The sequence below is a fragment of the Excalfactoria chinensis genome, chromosome 12 (genome assembly GCF_039878825.1).
Source record: "Excalfactoria chinensis isolate bCotChi1 chromosome 12, bCotChi1.hap2, whole genome shotgun sequence".
NCBI lineage: Eukaryota > Metazoa > Chordata > Aves > Galliformes > Phasianidae > Excalfactoria > Excalfactoria chinensis.
This window is the reverse complement of record NC_092836.1, coordinates 12,629,701-12,649,706: the sequence shown is the minus strand read 5'-3', so window position 1 is coordinate 12,649,706 and position 20,006 is coordinate 12,629,701. Positions and strand designations below refer to the sequence as shown.

At 35.4% G+C, this 20,006-nt stretch overlaps 1 protein-coding gene across 13 annotated transcripts in view; it reads left to right on the top strand.

The window, feature by feature from the left end:
- The window catches only part of CACNA1D (calcium voltage-gated channel subunit alpha1 D), a 143,510-nt gene that overhangs the window by 90,741 nt on the left and 32,763 nt on the right, over positions 1-20,006 (top strand). For 2 of the 13 annotated variants that reach the window (XM_072347667.1, XM_072347676.1), the window contains exons 21-31: positions 2,819-2,878; positions 5,068-5,174; positions 6,243-6,330; positions 6,823-6,930; positions 7,095-7,147; positions 7,433-7,579; positions 7,736-7,937; positions 9,187-9,345; positions 10,456-10,566; positions 15,647-15,730; positions 16,070-16,153. In XM_072347667.1, coding sequence (XP_072203768.1) covers positions 2,819-2,878; positions 5,068-5,174; positions 6,243-6,330; positions 6,823-6,930; positions 7,095-7,147; positions 7,433-7,579; positions 7,736-7,937; positions 9,187-9,345; positions 10,456-10,566; positions 15,647-15,730; positions 16,070-16,153 — 1,203 coding nt within the window. Of the gene's footprint in view, positions 1-2,679; positions 2,740-2,818; positions 2,879-5,067; positions 5,175-6,242; positions 6,331-6,822; positions 6,931-7,094; positions 7,148-7,432; positions 7,580-7,735; positions 7,938-9,186; positions 9,346-10,455; positions 10,567-13,555; positions 13,586-15,646; positions 15,731-16,069; positions 16,154-20,006 lie in introns of all 13 variants that reach the window. The other 11 variants (XM_072347666.1, XM_072347668.1, XM_072347672.1 and 8 more) reach the window with 7 other exon arrangements.

The window sequence follows — 20,006 nt, the reverse complement described above, 5'->3', positions numbered from 1 at the left end:
AAATTCTTCCACCTCTTACTAGAAGGATGGGCCTAGTGTGTCAGTAGATGTTCCAGTACTAAAGCTACCAGAGCAATTACTTGGGAAATACAGCTTTTGTTCAGTGTTTCCTTGTAGGAAAAAGAAAAAAGGAAAAAAATCTTGAAAATTAAACTCATAATGTCAAAAAACAAACCAACAAACCAAATCATCAGGGCATCAATAGGAAGGCCTTCCAAAATCAATCAAAAAATGAATAAATGAATAATTAAAACTCTAACCTTAGTCTCAGAGATTTTGACAATCTAAATTGTGATTTTTAAAGGTGTGGGAATGGCCACAACGTGACAGTGGGCTAAGTGCTGACCTTCTGTTTCTGAGGAATTAATTCTGTTTAAGAGTCTTTCAGTAGTTCAGACACAAATCTCACAACTTCCCCCAGTGTTGTGCTTGCATTTGCATTGCAGTGCAGTTGCAGACTGCACAAACTAGGTTCCTTTTAGATGAAGCTAAAACAAGTATTACACCCCAGCACACAAACTCAAGGCAAAAACTTTTGATTTGTCAAACGTGTTTCTCTTATTCTCAACTAGTGCTCTAGCTTCTGAAGGCTGAAACAGCAGTCTTGCAGAGCTAAAGGACTAAGAGGTGTCCTTCAACCTCTAATGGGACCCTGAGGAGGGTAGACACATATAGAGGAAAAATACTGGTTCTCAATACTGTTTCTGTCTGCTGCTTTGCTCTTGTATCCCTGTACTATTATTGTAGGTGCCTCTAAATCTTCTTTGGACTGCTGAAATTCTCTGAACATTCTTTTTTTTCAGAAACATTAGCAAAAAACAAAAGCTGATACTTTTTCCAAGGGTAAAATTAGATAAAAACAAAAAGGCGCTCTCCATGGAGTGTATAGAGCAACTGTTTACCTCTTGTATTTGTAAAACTGGAGAAGTTCAACTTTATGAATAGATTATGCTAATGGCTAATTAAAACAGAGCTGGTGAGCCATACTGAAATTGTTACTAAAGGGCTGATATTTCTTTTTGTGACAAGAGCAATGGTAGGAAGATACTGCTCCAGAGTGGTGGGAATTGAAGGGATTATTCCTCTTTGGAGCACAGGAAGATAAAATGTTTGAGTGATTTTGAGAAAACATTGCCCTCACATTGTAAATATTTGCAAGCACACCAGAACTGCATGTTTTTCTTGTAATTACCTTGAATGATGGTATTGCCTTTGGCTGGGCTGCTTGGCAAGGGAGGGAACTCACTATTGAGTGACTGCATAGAGAGAGTTTAGCATTGACTTTGTGAGTTGGTATTTGAAAGACTAAAAAAGTACTGAAAAGTATGAATTAAAGAGTTGGCTGTTGTATTTCTACAAGAGTAGCCTCTGCTTATTCCAGTTGGCACTCAAGTTCAGTAGCATGGCTTTCTGGTGAGTGTTAGTTCATGTTAACCTTTCTGCAAATATGATTGCTTCTACTCAGTCCTGTGCTTTTTATGTTGGATATCCCATGTTGGCTCGTTAAGGAAGATCGTGTTGTTTGTAGCTGTGCTAGCATGGTAAAATTCCAGGATAAATGGCAGCACACTGGATCAAGTCACACTGCCAAACATGGGAGCTGACCATCCTGATGAGTATAAGGTTAGGTGTGCCTGATAAAATTCATGACAGTAAAAGCATGAAAACACAAGTTAAACAAGCAAGAATTGCTTTAAATGCATTCTTTAATTCTAGAACAAATTCCTTTCTGACTAATTTTTGTTGAACAGATTTCTAATATGACTCTTCAGTCACAGCAAGAAATGAAGGGATGTGATCGTCAGTAGAATATGGGAAGATTTCTTTTGGTCTTATAGGAATATGTCCAGTGTGTGTTTTCTCTTTATTTTATTTCTCCTACCCATTTTCTTAGCTGTTGCACCACAGGAAAAATGTCTCTGTGTTTACCTGTTTTCTAGGTGAACTGCTGAATCCTTGAAACTGAACTAACACAGTGCTGCAGTGTATGTCTGTGACTAAATTTGTTGTTAGCAATACTTCCACCTTGAAATGGTGAAATCCCGGTTCCATTGAAATGTATATGCACTATTCCTATATACATTGAAATGTATATGCACTATCGACAACTGTGAAATCAATATCACAACTATGATATTTTTAAAAGTTTGCATGTCGCTAAATAATTGGTGTGTGTTCTAAATTTCCAGCAAATAAAGAACTGCTGTGTCTTCCAGATTAAAAAAAAAAAAAAAAAAAGATAATGAAAAGCTGCAGCGCTGATTTTATTTAGTTCAGTTTTTCATTAATGTGCTTCGACATATTCTGACTCAGTCTGTATGAGAATAACAACATCCAAATGACTTACTAATAAGAAACATTTACTACTACTAAACATTTATTGCATAAGATTATGTTTCTCTGTGAAAGTCTGAAGCAGATACCTGTGAAAGCCAATAGGGAAACGTCTGAAAGAACTCAAAGTCTCACTGGGTTTGAGTGGTAAAAATCTCATGTCTAAACATGGTGGCATGTGATAATTTGTTAAGTAAATATAAACTGTTGCTCAATAGCTGGAATTTTAAACTACATTGACTTAATTCCCCATCATGAATTCAGGTGTTGTTGTACATGTGGTATAAACTGTAAAAACTTATTAATAGTTGAATTTCTTACTGTGGCACGTATTATACCTTGCAGATACTTGGTTACTTTGACTATGCTTTCACAGCCATCTTTACTGTTGAAATCCTGTTAAAGGTAATGCATTGTTATTGATCCTTGTTAGCTCAAAAGCAGCTTTAGCAATAATGTTTGTAACTTTTTGTTTACCTTCCAGATCCTAGGGTATGCAGATTATGTCTTCACTAGTATGTTTACATTTGAGATCATTTTGAAGGTAACAGGTTTTCAAAGGAAGTTTGTTTAAAAGGATTTTCCTTGTGTGTCACCTGCCAAGAAAAGGCACTTGAAGTGTTCTTCGCCTTTTCTCTAAGCGATCAAAGCTAAACTTTTTTTCAACCAGAGGAATTTTTTATTTGACAATTTCTCATAGTTTTGATTGGTTATTTTTTACCATTGGATGCATGTAGAAGATGATTTTTTTATCATTACATCAATTCAGTAATTCATTTTTTTTACCCTTTTAAAACTTACAGTTGTCAGAAAAGGGAAAAATAATTCACTGCGCATGAGCTTTTCCTTCTCCCTGCTCTGGCATTTCCAAAAGAGTTGATCAGTCTTGTAAGGAGGGAGCATGTAATTTCTCATTTCTCTTGCTGAGCTATACTCACAGAGCTAAAATAGATAACTATTTTCTTGCAATAGGACTTGCAAGATTTCTTGCATTTAGCTATCTATACAGTAAGATACTTTTCATTTATCTTATCTTGGGCATACATTTAAATACGCAGAAAGGCATAAATATGCTTGCTTAAATGTATTACCCATGCATGAGTTCAAAAATGGCATTTTAATGTACAGTTTGTGTACTGATTATTAAGATTATCCATTGGGGTTACTCAGAACATATGTATATATATGGAGCTTACTCTGGCAAAGAAGCTCTGTAACTGAGGGTTGGTTTCATGTGTAGGAAACAGTTGAACAAAATAATTTTTATTTATTTATTTATTTTTAATTTGATAAACATTTTTTTTCTAGAAATTTACCTATGATTCTTAAAAGTTAAATCAGTGCATATTCAGTGTAAGTTTTTTGTTGAGTAACCCTGATTTATACACTGGTACACTAAGAATCTGTACATAAACTTTGCATTTCTAGTTGAGGATTAAGCTTAACAAAATCTCTTCTCCCAGCTTTTGCTCATATTGCTGTGCATACTCTTCACTGTGCAACTTGAGTAATACTAATTGATGCAATATTTGGGCTGTTTACAAGATAAGCCGTAATGTAAGTAGTAGACTGTTTTTATGCTTGCAAATATTCTCAGACTTCAGTTTAATCCCTTCTCATTTTCATCAGTAAGGAGCTTGCTAAAAATTGGTTGGTTTTGTATTTGTTGTGTTATTAAAAGAAAAAAGAAGTTCTGACTTTTCACATTAAGAGAAAGGCCAAACTAAAGGAAAGAGAAAGAAACACTGAAAAGTCTTGTAGCGTTCAATCAAAGTAGTTCCAAACTCTGAATTTTAGAAGCCATACTAAATATGTTAGCACCACTGGTACAGCAGAAGAGTTGGTCGACCAGCTACATGCTCTGAGCAGCAGTTTATACAGCTCTTGTAGTTCCAGCTGTATCTCTGTACAGACAGAGGAATTACAAAGCATGGCATAAACAAACATAACTAGATATGCTAAGAAAAAAAAAAACATTCTCAGTGGCTGCAAAAGATTTTGACATTAAGTTATTCAAGGGAAGTAGGAAGCACTAGGGCATGAACTACTGAAATCTGGCATTGTTAAGTAATAAAAAGAAACAAGAAGCCTCATCATAGAAAAGTATGTTGATACTCCTGACTGCACTAACTGCAGGAAACTCTTCCTGGCAGTGCACTCACATGTATTTACAAAGGAAAATAAATGGTACCATAAAAAAAAGTCAGTGGACAGTCAGAAAATGGCACGTTCATGTACAATACCAGCTTTACTAACTTGTCTCAGACACTGGCTTTGCTTGCTCCTGGCTGGGGCCCTCCCTTTTTCCCCTGTTGCTTTCTGTGCTGTGCTTTTCACAGTTCTCAAGACAGTATGAACAATGAGGAGTCATAATCTGGACCTTACAGTGTAGTAAGCATGGAAGATTTGTGGTGCTTGTAGTCATTTTTCTATCAAAAGCCCAGCCACTTCAGTGAAATCCACTCAGCCTAATCAGTTACATAAAAATACATTTGTTGGCAGCAGAAGCAACTGACACATTTGCTCATGTTTCTTGAGCAGAATTTTTGCGATTAAAATGAAAGTTCCTTAACATATGTAGGTTTTTGTTTGTTTTTTTTTAAATTTCAGTTGTTTTTAGAAGGTGATGCTATAGTGTGCATTCACACTCTAGGCAAGCGACTTGTAAACAGCCTAAATGTCAGTGTGAATAGACTGAGATAGAGATTAAACATCTAACAATTCTGTTTTTAGATGACAGCTTTTGGAGCATTCCTTCATAAAGGGTCCTTCTGCAGAAATTACTTTAATTTGCTGGATTTGCTGGTTGTGGGTGTTTCTCTGGTATCATTTGGTATTCAGTAAGTATTACAATGTGAACAATTTATTTTTGCTCTGGGGTTCTCTACTGAAATCAGTCTTGCAGCTCCTTTTGTTCTGCCATTGTGTGTGGGTGCAGACAGGGCTGGGAACAGGAGTGCCTTACACTGAGAGTTGTAATTCAGCACTAATAGAGACTGGAAGCAAATCACTGCTTCCCACTATTGCCAAGAGAACAAGGAGGAACACCACAGCACTCTGTTGTGTAGCAAGGAATTCCTGGAGCTTCCAGAGGTTTATATGCCTTCCTTTGTTTTATTGCCACATATACAGCCTAATTCTATGAGCTTGTTCTTTTGGCACCGTCCTACTGGGATACATAACCTGACAGAATTTGAAAGGGTGAGAAGTTGCAGCTTAATCAGGGCTGTAAGTGGTAACGAGAGATGTTTTGCTTCCTTTGGATCAGGCAGAACATAATAACAGTCGGAAGGTGCTTATTGATTCTCAAAGCGAGCAGCTGTGCCGTGTTTAAATCATCCGTGAATCCTTTACTGACCTAGAAATGAGCAAGGGCTTGCTGTCAGTTAGTCCCCTCCCAGTCTGTGTCCTGTTTGTGCTACAGTACTTATGCGAGATTTTAGTTTTATTATGTGTTCTTCAATGGGCTGTCTGCTGTTACCGCTGCTGAAAGCAAATGTGATTCCATTGAGATCTTTTCAAATCCAGTTGGTTGGAAATGAAGGTATTCATTGACTTGCAGGACTTGCACACGAGTTTTGAATCAGGTGTCAGCATTCAAAAAAGAATTTACTCTGGGCAGTAATTAACTCCTGACCAACCTTAATTGTGTTTGTGTCAGACGAGCCTCGGAGCTGCTGATTCCCAAGTTGATGCAGAAATCGAAATGATTCTTACAGGATTTATGACATTGTTATTATTTTCCAATATTAACCAGAGATCAGTGAAGAAGTGCTTCAAAAAATTTTGTATACAATGTTGTGATGCTTATTTTGAATTTTCATGTAAAAGGAAGTTGTGAGAATGCTGTTGTTCTTAGAAATAAAATTGATTACCTTAAAAGTAACAATCTTTTATTTTTTCCCCAGGTCAAGTGCTATCTCAGTTGTGAAGATCCTCAGAGTTCTGAGAGTCTTGAGGCCCCTGAGGGCTATAAACAGAGCAAAAGGACTGAAGGTTTACATTTTTATCTTTTTCTAACTTACATTTCTGTTGACCTGATTCCTCAATTCTGCTTCAGGTTAAAAAGTCTAACACAATAAAAAATTTCTGGAGAAGGTCACAGTGCAAACCCATAAATCAGTTCCTGATTCTTAAGCATACTGGGCCAGATTCTGCCCACAGTTCCAATAATGTATATGTGGAGGAACATGAGTGCCTCAAAGAGCAGAATTTGACCACAATACTTGCTGTGAACCAACATGTCACAGAAATGGCTCCATTGCCATTCTACAGTGCGTGTGTACATTTTAATCTATACATGTTAATGAGTCTGTCTCAACAGACTTTGGGACAAATTTGGGAGATGAACTTAGCTATGATAGCAGGTATAATACTGTCAGTGCAAAAATGTCTGCTTTAAAAAGTAATTTAAATGTGATAAAGTAAGCTTTTACTCCTGTGGTAGGTGTTCTAGGTTTAAAATATATTTTTTTTCTTTCTTTCCAGCACGTTGTTCAGTGTGTCTTTGTGGCTATTAGAACTATTGGTAATATCATGATTGTTACAACTCTGCTGCAGTTCATGTTTGCTTGTATTGGAGTGCAGCTCTTCAAGGTGAGCAGACTCAAAAGTTGTACTGCAGCAAGAACAGAAAAACAGAGTTGAATTGTTGTTGTCTTGCTGCTCGGTGGGTTGGTCTCATTTGGAAGCAGTCATAGTTTAAGCACATTTATTGTGTATATTCTCCATTTTAACACTGTGGTTTTTTTTATATGTAGGGAAAATTCTACAAGTGCACTGATGAGGCAAAACAGAATCCAGAGGAATGCCGGTGAGAACTCCTTTGTGCTAAGAAAGTGACACATATATTGAGTAATGTAAACTGCACCGGATAAGGGCAGGCATGTGATAGGTGACTTAGGTTCTATAAATTAGAATTGCCATCTTGAGATCCAGAAGAAAATTCTAAAACATAAAAGCTGTCAGGACAGGTTAGCAAGGAAATAAAGCAAGCTTATGATGGAGTAAAATAAACTATTTGAATAGATAATTGTATAACTTGAGGGCTAATTAAATACCTTACTAATGGCAGTTTGTTTCCTTTCCTTTTCCACAGGGGGATATACATTGTTTATAAAGATGGAGATGTTGATAATCCAATGGTCAAAGAGAGGGTCTGGCAAAATAGTGATTTCAACTTTGACAATGTTCTGTCTGCTATGATGGCCCTTTTCACAGTGTCCACTTTTGAAGGCTGGCCAGCGTGAGTGAATGCTTCATGACATGTTTGTTAAGACAGACGTTTCAGAAAGATGATGATAATAAGCAGTATTATATTTCTGAAATCTGACCTCTGAGTCTGCATATTTTACTGCCTTTTGCCATTTTAATGCTAATAAAGATTTTCTTTCCCCCCTAGGCTGCTGTACAAAGCCATTGATTCCAATGGCGAGAATGTGGGACCGGTATACAACTACAGAGTGGAGATCTCCATTTTTTTCATCATTTATATCATCATTATTGCTTTCTTTATGATGAACATATTTGTTGGTTTTGTCATTGTTACATTTCAAGAACAGGGAGAACAAGAATACAAGAACTGTGAGCTGGACAAAAATCAGGTTAAAATACATAATGAACTCTTAATATTTGAGAGTATTCTTATTTATTTATTCACCAATAGCTTCCTTTCTGCTTTGGGCCAGAGGAGGGCATCAAACACATATCTTAGTAATAAAATAATTTCAAAAAGTAGCCTGAGTAAATAGCATCAAATGGTACTTAAGTCACTCTATATTCTTTCTGTAAGCCAAACATGTCAGTCTTTTTGTTGTGAAGGTTCTTGTATGATGGCTGTTAGTGTCTCACTTCTTGGTATCACGTTAAGAGGCATGCAAGCATTTAACAGTTTATCCACAGGCAGAACTAGATTTTACAATAAAAACACATATGTAAAATTTGTCTTCCGAATAGACTGAATACGTTCATAGTGTTCAAAATATTCTACTCTACTTTTTTTCCCCTATTTAAAAAAAAATCTCATGTAATGCTCATGTTTCCCTTTTATTATTTAATCCTTTCACACAGAAACTTGCCAGTGACCAGTCACGGTTTTTTTGATAGCCTTGTTCCACTGTAACACTCTTCATCCAATGTAGTTAAGCACAAAGCCCTGGGGAGCATTCATAATGCATTTTGTGCCCCAACAGCCAGCTTTTGTAAGCATTCTTCAAAAGGCAAGGAGAAGGCCCAGCTTATATGGAGATTTAGGTGCTAAGACCTGGAGGTGAATCCATGATGTTGCTGTACATCAGTTTATCTCAACTAATAAGAATAACACCCATTAGTGTTTATTTTGCAGACTCGAATTTTATGCTATGCAGTTACAATAATGATTGAAAACTTAGTAAAGACAAAGTACAGCTTACAGACTAATTAAAAGTCAGCATTATTGTTAGCTGAGATTCTTTACAATTAGTTCTGTTTAGTATGTTAATATTATGGTGGTTTGGTAACAATATGGTGATGTGTATCAGTGCACTTAATACTATAAACCATATATATATGTACACATAAATGTGGTCTGTGGTCTACTAGTATGCTGTGTGAAGGTGAAATGCTTTTGAATTTCCATCTGATTCTTTGCATGTAGCTGAGTAGTGTATGTGCCCAGAAACAGTTGTAAATGACCAAGTGAAGGTTGGTAAGCTACTTGATTTATATATAAGTACTTTAAAAATGTATGTAAAATAGAGATACTGCTTCTTTCTGCTTTTAACAATTCGCACTCATCATTAATTATATTCCCTTTTTTTTTTTTTTTTACTTTTGACTATAATCTGACAGTTTTTGATGTATTTGCTTTTACAGCGTCAGTGTGTGGAATATGCCTTGAAGGCACGTCCTCTTCGTAGATACATTCCAAAAAATCCTTACCAGTACAAGTTCTGGTATGTGGTGAATTCTACTGGATTCGAATACATCATGTTTGTCCTCATCATGCTGAACACACTTTGCCTGGCTATGCAGGTAGGAAAAGCTGAAGCTCTTTTGAAGCCATTGGAAGGAAGGGTGTAGAAGATACGCTGCCTTTTGTTTATATATATTGCTTTTTAATTAAAAAAAAAACAACCCTTCTTCTCATAGTACTGTTACTCATAGCTAATCTGTGCATTGGTTCTCTGAAGCAAAGTGGTTTGAAAGAGCTTGATTTTTGTGGTGATCTTCCTAACCCAACAGAGCTCATTGATCTGTATTCGGTATTGTAATTTCATGCAGTCTATAACTACTGTATTCCCAAGATTGTCCACATGCAGGAAAATATGTAAAGAAGAGCCTATGTTTGATAGCAAACATTTCTCTAATCTTAGATTCTTTTATCCAATATATCCTTATATTCTTTAAGCACTGCTTCACACCTTTGTAACTCCTGTACTTGTTCTGTCTTTGTTTCATATTTGTACTACTCCATATTTTTGCCACCTATGTCTGTATCTTCTTTAGAAAGTTGTTGGTTTTTTTTTGTCTGTATATGTTTATTTTTTCTTCTCTTCCTCACTATTATATCCACTGTTTTTCTTTAGTTCATACTCTTACCTACTTTTACCTACTTTTTCTAATTCGTTTCTTTCTTTTCCTTGGTACTTTAGAGTTTGACAAGAAAAAGAATCTTTCAAATCCAATTTATATGCCCATCCTACTTAGTTTTTGTAATAGACTTCCATGGTGCTGTATGCTCTTAAAAACATCACTCCTACACAATGTTTTGCTGTGACTAAGATACTACAGTCTTTCTAAGCAGGTGTGACATGAGATTATGTTATTTAAAAACTACCTTCTAAAACTTGAAAAAATAGCTTTTGTCTAATATTCCATTTTTGTGGGAGCAGTATTCTCCTCAAAGCTATCTCTGAAGGTCACCAGATACAGAGGAATGCCAGATTTGTTCCACTCATTGCCTGCCCAGAATAGATGTATATCCATTTTTGGAGAGATATTCAGCTAGTCTCAGTGCATCTTGAATACTACCAGAAAATATTTTCTTATGCTGCACTGTTGTCAGCTTTTATGATGTTGCCTTATTTTCTCTTGGTATTTTAAAACTTTTACCTTTAAATGTGTCATTTTTTTCTTCCACAGCACTATGGACAGTCTAAGCTCTTTAATGATGCGATGGACATTATGAATATGGTTTTCACGGGAGTGTTCACTGTTGAAATGGTTTTGAAGCTGATTGCATTCAAACCCAAGGTAAGTTTTATACATGATTTAATTAGGGCATTGCCACAAGAATTAAGTGTAATGTACTTTTCACACTAGCTGTGTAATATTCAACTAACAAAAAGAACCTATATGTTTCTCACAGTTACACATCAGTTAAATCTTAGTAGAAAAGTTAATCTGTTAATACATATACACATAAATCCAAGAAATGAAATACAGATATCAGAGCAAACATCACAAGGTGGTTGATGACATCTGGAATATTCTGATGTAACAAAACTGTCCCTTTCTAAATTTGACAAAGAATGTCCTGTTACGAGCAATACCACTTCTAATTCCTGGTACCACATTCATAACCGTCAACAAAGTTGATCTCCCTTAAAGATTTGTATATTGTGTTTCTCTTTCAAAATGCAAAATGATTCCTTTACTTTTTAAATTACAGCCATGTGCTACAAACATACACAGAAATAATTCAATAGCCATTTTGGATTTTAATGTTTTCAGTTGTGTATACACACCATTTGATAGATGTTCCTACAGGAGGAGATTCCTTGCTTTAAAGGGACGCTGTCAAAATGAAAAATGTGGACATGCTGTTGAAAGTAGATTCACAAGACATAGTGATAACTGTTCTTATTGATTCTTAAAAGAAGATGAAAATTGGATTGTGACAGTTCATGAAGTCTTAATTGTTCTGTTCTCGTACCCCATTTATGGCAGTGCAAAAGACAAACTAAACTAAATTTTGTTTTCCGTACAGTGAAATCAGTGTTTTTTCTGGGCTTCTGTCTCTGTATATAAGTGAAGTAGTATGGTCACTCACTAGATGGGAAATTTGAAAACAACCATTTGATGTTCCTCATCTCAGCATCTAAGGCTGGTTTCTCAGAATATTGGAATCTGTAAATTGAATGTGAACTGTACACTTCCTTTGGTTTAAGTAATGTACTGGATGACTCCAGTCTGTGAGGACAACCTTATCTGTGCTTATTTAGCTCTGACACTAACAGCAACATAGCCATGGCAGCCCAGATTCTAGTATGCAGTAGATGCATAACTCCTTTCCAGCATTTCAGAACTGTTTATTCAGCATGATTAGCCATGAGCTGTACTGTGTCACCCGAGCTACTTGATTTATGGTTAGCTCATTTTTGCCTGCACAGAAGTAAACAAATCATACATCACTTGAAGTCTGGTGTTGAGATATGAAGTGTGGAGTTCTGGATGAGTTTACTCACTCTCCCATAGTCATTCTCTGCACTGTCTAGACTGTTATACGTTTCTAGTGAATTTATATGTATTTTTTGTCATCTGTGTTATTTAAACACCAAGGATTTCACAGTAAAACCAACATGATCTGAAGCTCAAGGGGGGATAGTTATGTGCTTCACAGAGTATGCTGATTGCATTTCCTGATCTGTATTTCCTGTTGTATATCACTGTTTCACACTGACATTTCAGAGGACTTTGCTGCATTTTATCATCTGCTCTTAGAAAGAAGATTGTGAATCCTTGTGTGGTTCTTCATGCACCTATTCCTATAGTCAGAAATAGCAGCTAATGCTGAACTGATTGGCCTGATCAAGGGTGTATAAATCACAGTTCTTCATTTGTATTATGAACTTCCCTCTCATTATTGAATGCGGTGTCTTAACAGTGATCTTTAAAACTCAGTACAGTTTGGATTCTAATTGTTGCTATGTGCTTTCTGTCTGATTGGATGCTTTTACTGTAACAGCTCCTTGGATCTGAAAATTGAGAGTATGAAGGGAAGACAATTATTTCCCGAGTTTCCTGAATTTCATTCCCTCATAGAAGCAGAAGACCTTAAAGTTGCTAGTTAGCAGGATGAGGTTAAAAATTCATGATATTAATAGCAATTTTCAGAGTCTAATTAGCACAGGAGGAAGGAAGTGACATATTTTTGAGGTTGTTCCTGGTTTTTTTTGCTTTGGTTTGGTTTGTTTTTTTCCCTAAGATTGTAACTTTTAAAATCAAATAATTTATACCTAAACACCGACTGGCGACATCTACCTCACAGTTCATTAATAACTTAAAATGAGTTAACAGTCTTAAACAAAATCTAAACTTTAATCTAAATACATGCTTTAAATGACAATTAATTGTTTAAACTAATGTTAAAATGTTTTAATGGTCAGAACAGTCTGAAACCAAACCTACAATTTTCTTTTAGAATTTTGGGGAAAAAACTTGTTCATTTCCTCTGTGTTTAAATCACCATTGGGTTATTTTGTCTACTCTGACAGGATGGACAATGCTATTTACTACTTTTATGCACTATAGAATTAATTTCGAAGTTGTTCAAAGCATCAACTTGAAACTTCATTACTCAGCGTGTAAATATAAGAAAGATGAGAAAATGTTAGTTTTTGTCTGATCTGCTTTACAGTGTCCCCTTAATAACACTGACAAAAATCCCATAAAAAGTGTAAGCTTTGCTTTTGCTGTTCATGCAAACTTAGTGCAATTATAAATAATTGATTCTCCTACTGTGTTAATTGTGTTGTGTAACACTGAGGTACTGCAGACTGCCTTCTGGCTCTGAAATATATAACCTTTGGATAAATAATAGATGTTAAGGGTGATGCTGAGTGTCTGGCACACTTGTTGACTGGGAAGTTGGAACACAGAGTACTTTACAGAAAGAGTCCCTGAACTTCTCAAAAGAGTGCTGTAATAACTAAAATGTTTATGTAGTTGATCAACAGAAACCTGTATTTTGTATTAATTCTTTATGCCTACGTATTCCCTAGAATTTGTGACTTATCCTCCAGCATTTCTCAATGAATACTTTTTCACAGTGTAAGGTAAAAGAGCAGGCATATTTTTCTCCATGTTGTTCTCCACATATGCTAAATTCTGGTCAGTATGTTACGAAACAAAATATATCAGCAAAATCTAAAACAATGCATCAACACACACTGTATATATAGCTTGTAATAGCCAACTGATACTTAAACTTGTAATGATTTTCCATGTCATTTTACATCAGATTTTTGTAAGAAAAAAGGAAAGATGGCTAGTAAGTGAACTGATTTTGGGTTATTGCAGTGGTGAAAACAACTTATTTGCATGATGTTTATTTGCTGTGACTTGTCCATTCCTCCCTTTTCCAAAACCATCTTTATTTTCTCTTAGTTTTTTGTTTGTATGCTTTTGCTTTACATATTATTTTGAACAATATTTGTCTATACTGATGGAAAAGGTTTCATAAAGTAAATGTTTAAAGTATTTTAGCTGTATTGAATTAAAAATGTGAATTTGTTATTTAAGTGCTTTATATTGTAGCATGTCTAGTAAAGTCACTTTTTCAGTAGCTGAAAGACCTTTTTTGGTTGCTGGTGTTGTAGAGGAAGATGGATAGCACACCTCGGGAACGCACTGATTATTGCTTAGCTGTTTATCAGCAGCCTCTTATATAAATAGTTATGTGAATAACAAGAAAGATATGTCTTTTAAATGAGATAAGTACAGAATACACATGAGCAGGAAAAGTACCATGAGGGAGCAGCTCCCATTTTACCCTTCAATAGCTGGTCTCCCCTAATCTCTTCAGGATTGTAAATGAGTATTGTTGAGGTGGTTGAACATGAAGTTTAGCAGGACATTAGGATTGATTTTGGTGGAGTGAAATGGTGAAGGTGGAGTGGTAGGGAGTTGTGGAGGAACTCTCTGAGGTGGGTGCATTTATTCAGAAGGAAGAATATATCTTAATTCTTGCTAGAAATTCTGACAGTTTAAGATGTTGGGAAGATTTTTCAAAAAACAAACAGAAACCCAAACAAAAATCCAGCTAACTTTGCTTTTCTCTGCTAAATCCAAGTAACAACTAAAACTGCTCAACTAAAACATTATCTTATAGTAATAAAAGAAGCTAGACATCAGGTAAGGTCACCGTGCTAAATTAATTATGTAGATCTGCAATGGCAATTAAGTTACTATTTTAAAATAAGCTATCTGGAAAGCGCAATGCATATGTGCAATATGTACACTGCAGCTTTTGCAGTATCAATCCTTAGCCATTGTTGGCTTATCAGTCATTTTATTAGAATGAAAAGAAAGATAACTTTGGTAACATTTACAATTTCTGTAATAATTATGCAAAACTCATCCAAAACCTGCATGCTTTGTATCCATAGAATTACTTTCAACACTGTAATACATCTTGTTCCCAGTGACAGATTAATCCTGAAACCCAACTCAGGGTTTCTTCTTAATTATCTTTCTGCTCAAACATGGAGTTTTGATTCCAGTAGAAAGATAGTTGGAGCATATATTGGATTATAGTGTTTTATAACAATTTGCAGCAGTGAGCTACTAATGTATACATAGAAAAATACATTTTAAGGCATAAAATGTCAGAAGGGTGACTAAGTGGTTAATGACAGTGAATTTTTAGATGTTAGAAAGGCTGTGTTAGAAGCCGTATGAACTTGTCCAAGTTGGTATGGTTCCTAGCCTTGACTTCTCTGGTTACGGAATCAGATCCTAACTGCAAAAGTGGTGTGAGTTCCTCTATAAAAAAACTTATTTATAGATAGAAAATCCAGTTATGCAATATGTATGCACAATTTTTCTTGGAAGATGATCATGCATTAATAACCAGGGATGACACTTAAAGTATTTTCTACTAGTTGCTTAGATAGGACTATCACAACATCATTACTGCTAGGGAGTTCTCAATGGGCTAGGTTCTGTAGAAATCTTGTTAAAGGGTTTTTTTCATGTGTTTTAGTTTAGATATATTAGACTTCTTCAGCCTTGCTGCTGAGTCCCAAACAAGAGATTTGGTTGATGGCTTGCTTGCCAAAGTTGTGCTTATACGATGGTGTGTTATGCATGTGTAGCGCATGTGTGTGTCTGTATATGTGTATATATATATATATATATACACACCCACACATGTGCACATGTATGTTGCTTTTCCTTCAGTAGGCAATATTGTTTGTTTTGTTTTGTTTTCTCATTAGACCACAGGTTTTGTTTAACTAATTTCTGTTTATGCAAAACTAAACAGAAGTATGCAAATATTTGACATTTCATGTGTAATCACAAACGTTTGCACCCTGCCTGCTCTGTTCAGGGCTATTTTAGTGATGCCTGGAATACGTTTGACTCCCTCATCGTTATTGGCAGCATAGTAGACGTCGTTCTCAGTGAAGCTGATGTGAGTATACCCCAGCTTACTTTCCCCAGTCCCTACTTCTCTTTCTCTGTCTCCCCACTATTTCCATCATCTGGACAAGTCACAGATTTTGATCTGATGTTTCTAAAGTTTGAATACAGACCACTTATAGGTCAATTATGTTGATATGGGAAATAAATAGCCTTTTTTTTCTACCAATTCTTTTTTTTGTTTTGTTTTTAGCTAAGAAAAGGGAAAGATTGTATAGTGGTACATCAGAGGAGCCTAGAGTGTTTCTGTGTTATAACACTGTCCTTTTCTTCTCTTTTTCTGTTTGTGTTTTTCTCTTGCTCTCTTTCTGCTGAATGCTTGTCCTAACAGCACTATTTCACTGATGCATGGAACACTTTTGATGCCTTAATTGTTGTTGGTAGCGTCGTTGATATTGCTATAACAGAAGTTAATGTAAGTAGCAACTGTTCATGCACTAAAAAGTAATTGCTGTCCTCAAGAAATACAGAAAATGTAATTTTTATACCCCCAAATCCTTTTTCACAGAAGTATGCTTTATCCTGGAACTTAAGACCAAAATATTGACACATGTTTGTACAAGCTATTATTGTAGAACTAAAAAGCCATACAGCTGAACATGCGTGCAGTATAGTGAGGCATAAAATTATGTTTTCCTGTGTATGTTCAGAAAGTATTTTAAATCATTTTATTTACAGAAAAGGAATTAAGCCTTTACTACTATTTCATTTGAAGCCAGCGATTTTCTTATGTAACCTGACTGAGATAATTCAAGCATCTGTAGGTTGCTTTAATGGCTCTGTTTAACATGTAATGGTTTATTCCATGTGAGGTTTTGCCTTTAAAGTGGTTTTACCACTCATATCTTAAGAGGTAGTGGAAGAAATGTAAAAAGTGTAAGTAAAGATTTCCAAGGTCTGGAACATAAAGTGTTTTGTTTTTTTTTTTGATTGATTGATTTTTTATTTTTTTTTTTTTCAATACTGCAGCAAATGCATTGAAATCCAAATAACTTTTAAAGTACTTTGAAAACTCTGTCTTTTTTACCACAATTTTGATTAATGGCCATTGTAATTGTAGGTATTTTAACAAAAATACAGGGAAATGTTGATTTTTGCTGACTTGTGTTTCATATATGAAACATGACAAAACACACAGCTGCTCTGGAGCAATGCTCTCCCTATTTACTTGTTTCTGTTGTCCAGTTTTCAAAGGAAAGTTCCTCTTTCTAGCACTTGTTATGACCTCACATAGGCAGACCATATATAATAAGACTCACAATGAGTTGGATCCAACTCAGCAGCTGAAAATGCTAAGAACACACTCATCAGGTGCTGTCAATGCCATGCACTGAAGATACAGTCTGCTTCTCATTCTAAGTATGAAATTATCCTCAAATACCTATGAGGGTGCAACATTCACTTATTCCCCCATGTCAGAAAACAGACTGATCAGAGAAAGACATAAATTGAAATCGTTTCTTGGTATTAATCAAAGATTGCATGTTTCTCTACATCAGTCTCAGGTTATGAGCTGACTCATAAGTTTCCTATAAGTTTCTCCCATAGAAATCTTTTTTTTTTGTTTTTCAAGTAGGGACATTAAATTAGGTAAGAAGCATGCAAAATCTTTCAAAAAACTTCAGTTTCAATTAATGCTCTTAATTGAATATCTCCAATAACTTGCAACATAATTTCCGATGTAACATAATCAGCAATATCTCTATCTAATATTGGAGAGAAGCAAGGCAGAAAAATTTTGATATACTCACAGCCTCAGGGGGTCATTGTGTAGAAGCTGTTAAGCCCCGTGTGTTTTTAAAGTCTGCTAAGAATAATCAAACCCTCAACATCACACAACTGGAAAACACAAATTTTAAGGTTAATTGATAAGTATTCAAAGGGGGAATATGTGCCATGTGTATTTTTTCTTTTCTTGTATCTGTGGACTGAAGGGAACCTGAGCTGTCATTGAGAGTCCAGCAGCACAGAGTGGAGTTGTCCCACTGAGACGTTTCTCAAAGTATAATTACAGTTCATGGCTGAGATTTTTCAAGGCTGATTCAAATTTATTCTTTTTCCAGAGACATTTGAATTTAGACTTTGGACTGAAGTAATTGCATAAGGCCTGCTATCTCCATTCACAGTAGTACTGTCAGGAGCATAACATGAGGGGCATAAAAATACTATTAATTTAGAGTAGCTTTCCCTAGCAGCTGCCAAATGTACTTAACTGTGCAGCCACTGAAAAATAGTTTTTGCAATTAGAGGTGATGCCTCTGTGTTTAGCCTTGTATTTAATGCTGCATGGACAGTGTTAATTTGGCAGCATTACTTATAACTAATCACCGCTGAGCTCTCAGTAGAGATCATGTGCTGATCTTCAGCTACAGAATACGCCAAAGCAAGAACTAGCACTGAGTTTCTTAGTTTTTCATGCTATACTTAGCAGATAAAAGACTTATCTTTGACATCTGTACTGCTCAGCAGGCTATCTGTGTTCTAAATATTGTTTGTTTCTGGTCTTTCACTTTTTTGTGCTTTGTTTGTGCAACTGATGAATGTATTTCAATTTCAGTTTATTTCTGGGCTTGATTTCCCATTTTCAACATGAAACAGTGAATACTGCAAAGTGTCCAGGGATGTTTTTAAACTTTATGACTTTTATTGTTTTTATTCTGTTCAGTTTTTCCTTCTTCATTAGCTTTGGGTAAATCTGTATAATCCAAATTCAGCATTTTAGAATAATTTTCTCAGTATTTTCTTTGGAAATGAACCATTCCACCCATACTTTTTCTAGCTAACAATGATCCTGGGAAACCCACAGCTCCGATAGGATGCTCACAGGGCTTTCAATGATATTATAAGCACAGATGAAATGGCACCTGTGACAGTTCGAAGTATAGACAGTACTTTGAGGGAGCTCAGTCTTGTTTGAATGAGTGGTCTGCTCATGCAAACTGCTAGCACTGGTGTAAAAACAGATTGCATTGCAGTTGCAATTGCATGAGTGCAGCCCTCTTAGTTGAACAGTGTAAATGAGGAGCTGAAAGGCTGTAAATACCTAAAGTATAGAAAGACTCAAGATGGATTAAATATTCATATAGGTATGAATATATAATTGTGTTATGTGGTGGAATCAAATTGACCTTGTTCCAATATTTTTCTGTGTGCATTTAGACAAATTCCAAAGGCCAGCAATTTTATTGTATTTATATATTTATATCTGACCTGGGTTTTTCAAGTGAGTGGGTAGAACTTTTGTATATCACCTGGATTTTGGTGTTCAATTTTGGAAACAAAATGTCTCCTCTTTTTTTTTTTTTTTTTTTGTTCCTATTTATTTATTTTTTAATTTTATGATGCCTTAAGGCTGATTCTTCTGATCCAATCCCATTCAAATACTAGCCAAGAAATTACTGAGCTTTGAACATTCTCAGTGCCCATGAAAATCAATGCATTTAATGTGTTCAGCAATTTAAAAAACTGCTCAGCATCCTCAAGGTCTGGATCAGTGACCAGTTCCAAAAACAGACCACCTCAGAGCAACATACGTTTTGGCTACACACTATTTGCTGTGTTTTTGTTTTTGACTCTGTCATTTAATATCCCTTTGTTTAAACAGTTATTTTTTTTACCCTAATTGGTTTTCATGTTCATTTTACTTTTAGAAATTTTTAGAGGCAAGTATATATAAGTAAATGTGTATATGCGGCATAGCAATACATAATCTAAAAGCACTACTAAAACCTGTGTAATTACTTTGGCTTTTTTGTAACCTGTTGTTTTCAGAAAGTTTCACGTGACACACGTGATCTTGTGCGGTCATAACAATGGTTCCTTTTAAATTAGAAAAAAAAAAAGGAAAATGAGCAGAGTGGTGGTTATGAGACACAAAAAGTGGCCAGTCCTGTCTTGGAGATGAAGATACTTAAGAACATGAGAGATAAATGGAAATAAATTTGGAATTAGTTAGAAAGTTCTTTATTTGAATTCAGACTTGTTTCAACCTGACCAGACTGTGATGAAATTAACCACATTTCCTATTTGGTAGTTCAGAAACCATTTGGATGACCAGTACTGGATGACATAGAGGCATGATCACATTGAAATGCTGTAGTAGATACAGAGGTTTTAATTCACATTTTAAAAATTCCATTTTACTTTACCATTCGTATGCTGCCAAAATGTCACAAAAAGAACGAGGAGTTCAATTTATCATTCATTTGTTCAACCAATTTGGGAATAATGTTATGCACCAATAAAATTCAAGTTCTTTGTTCGACATG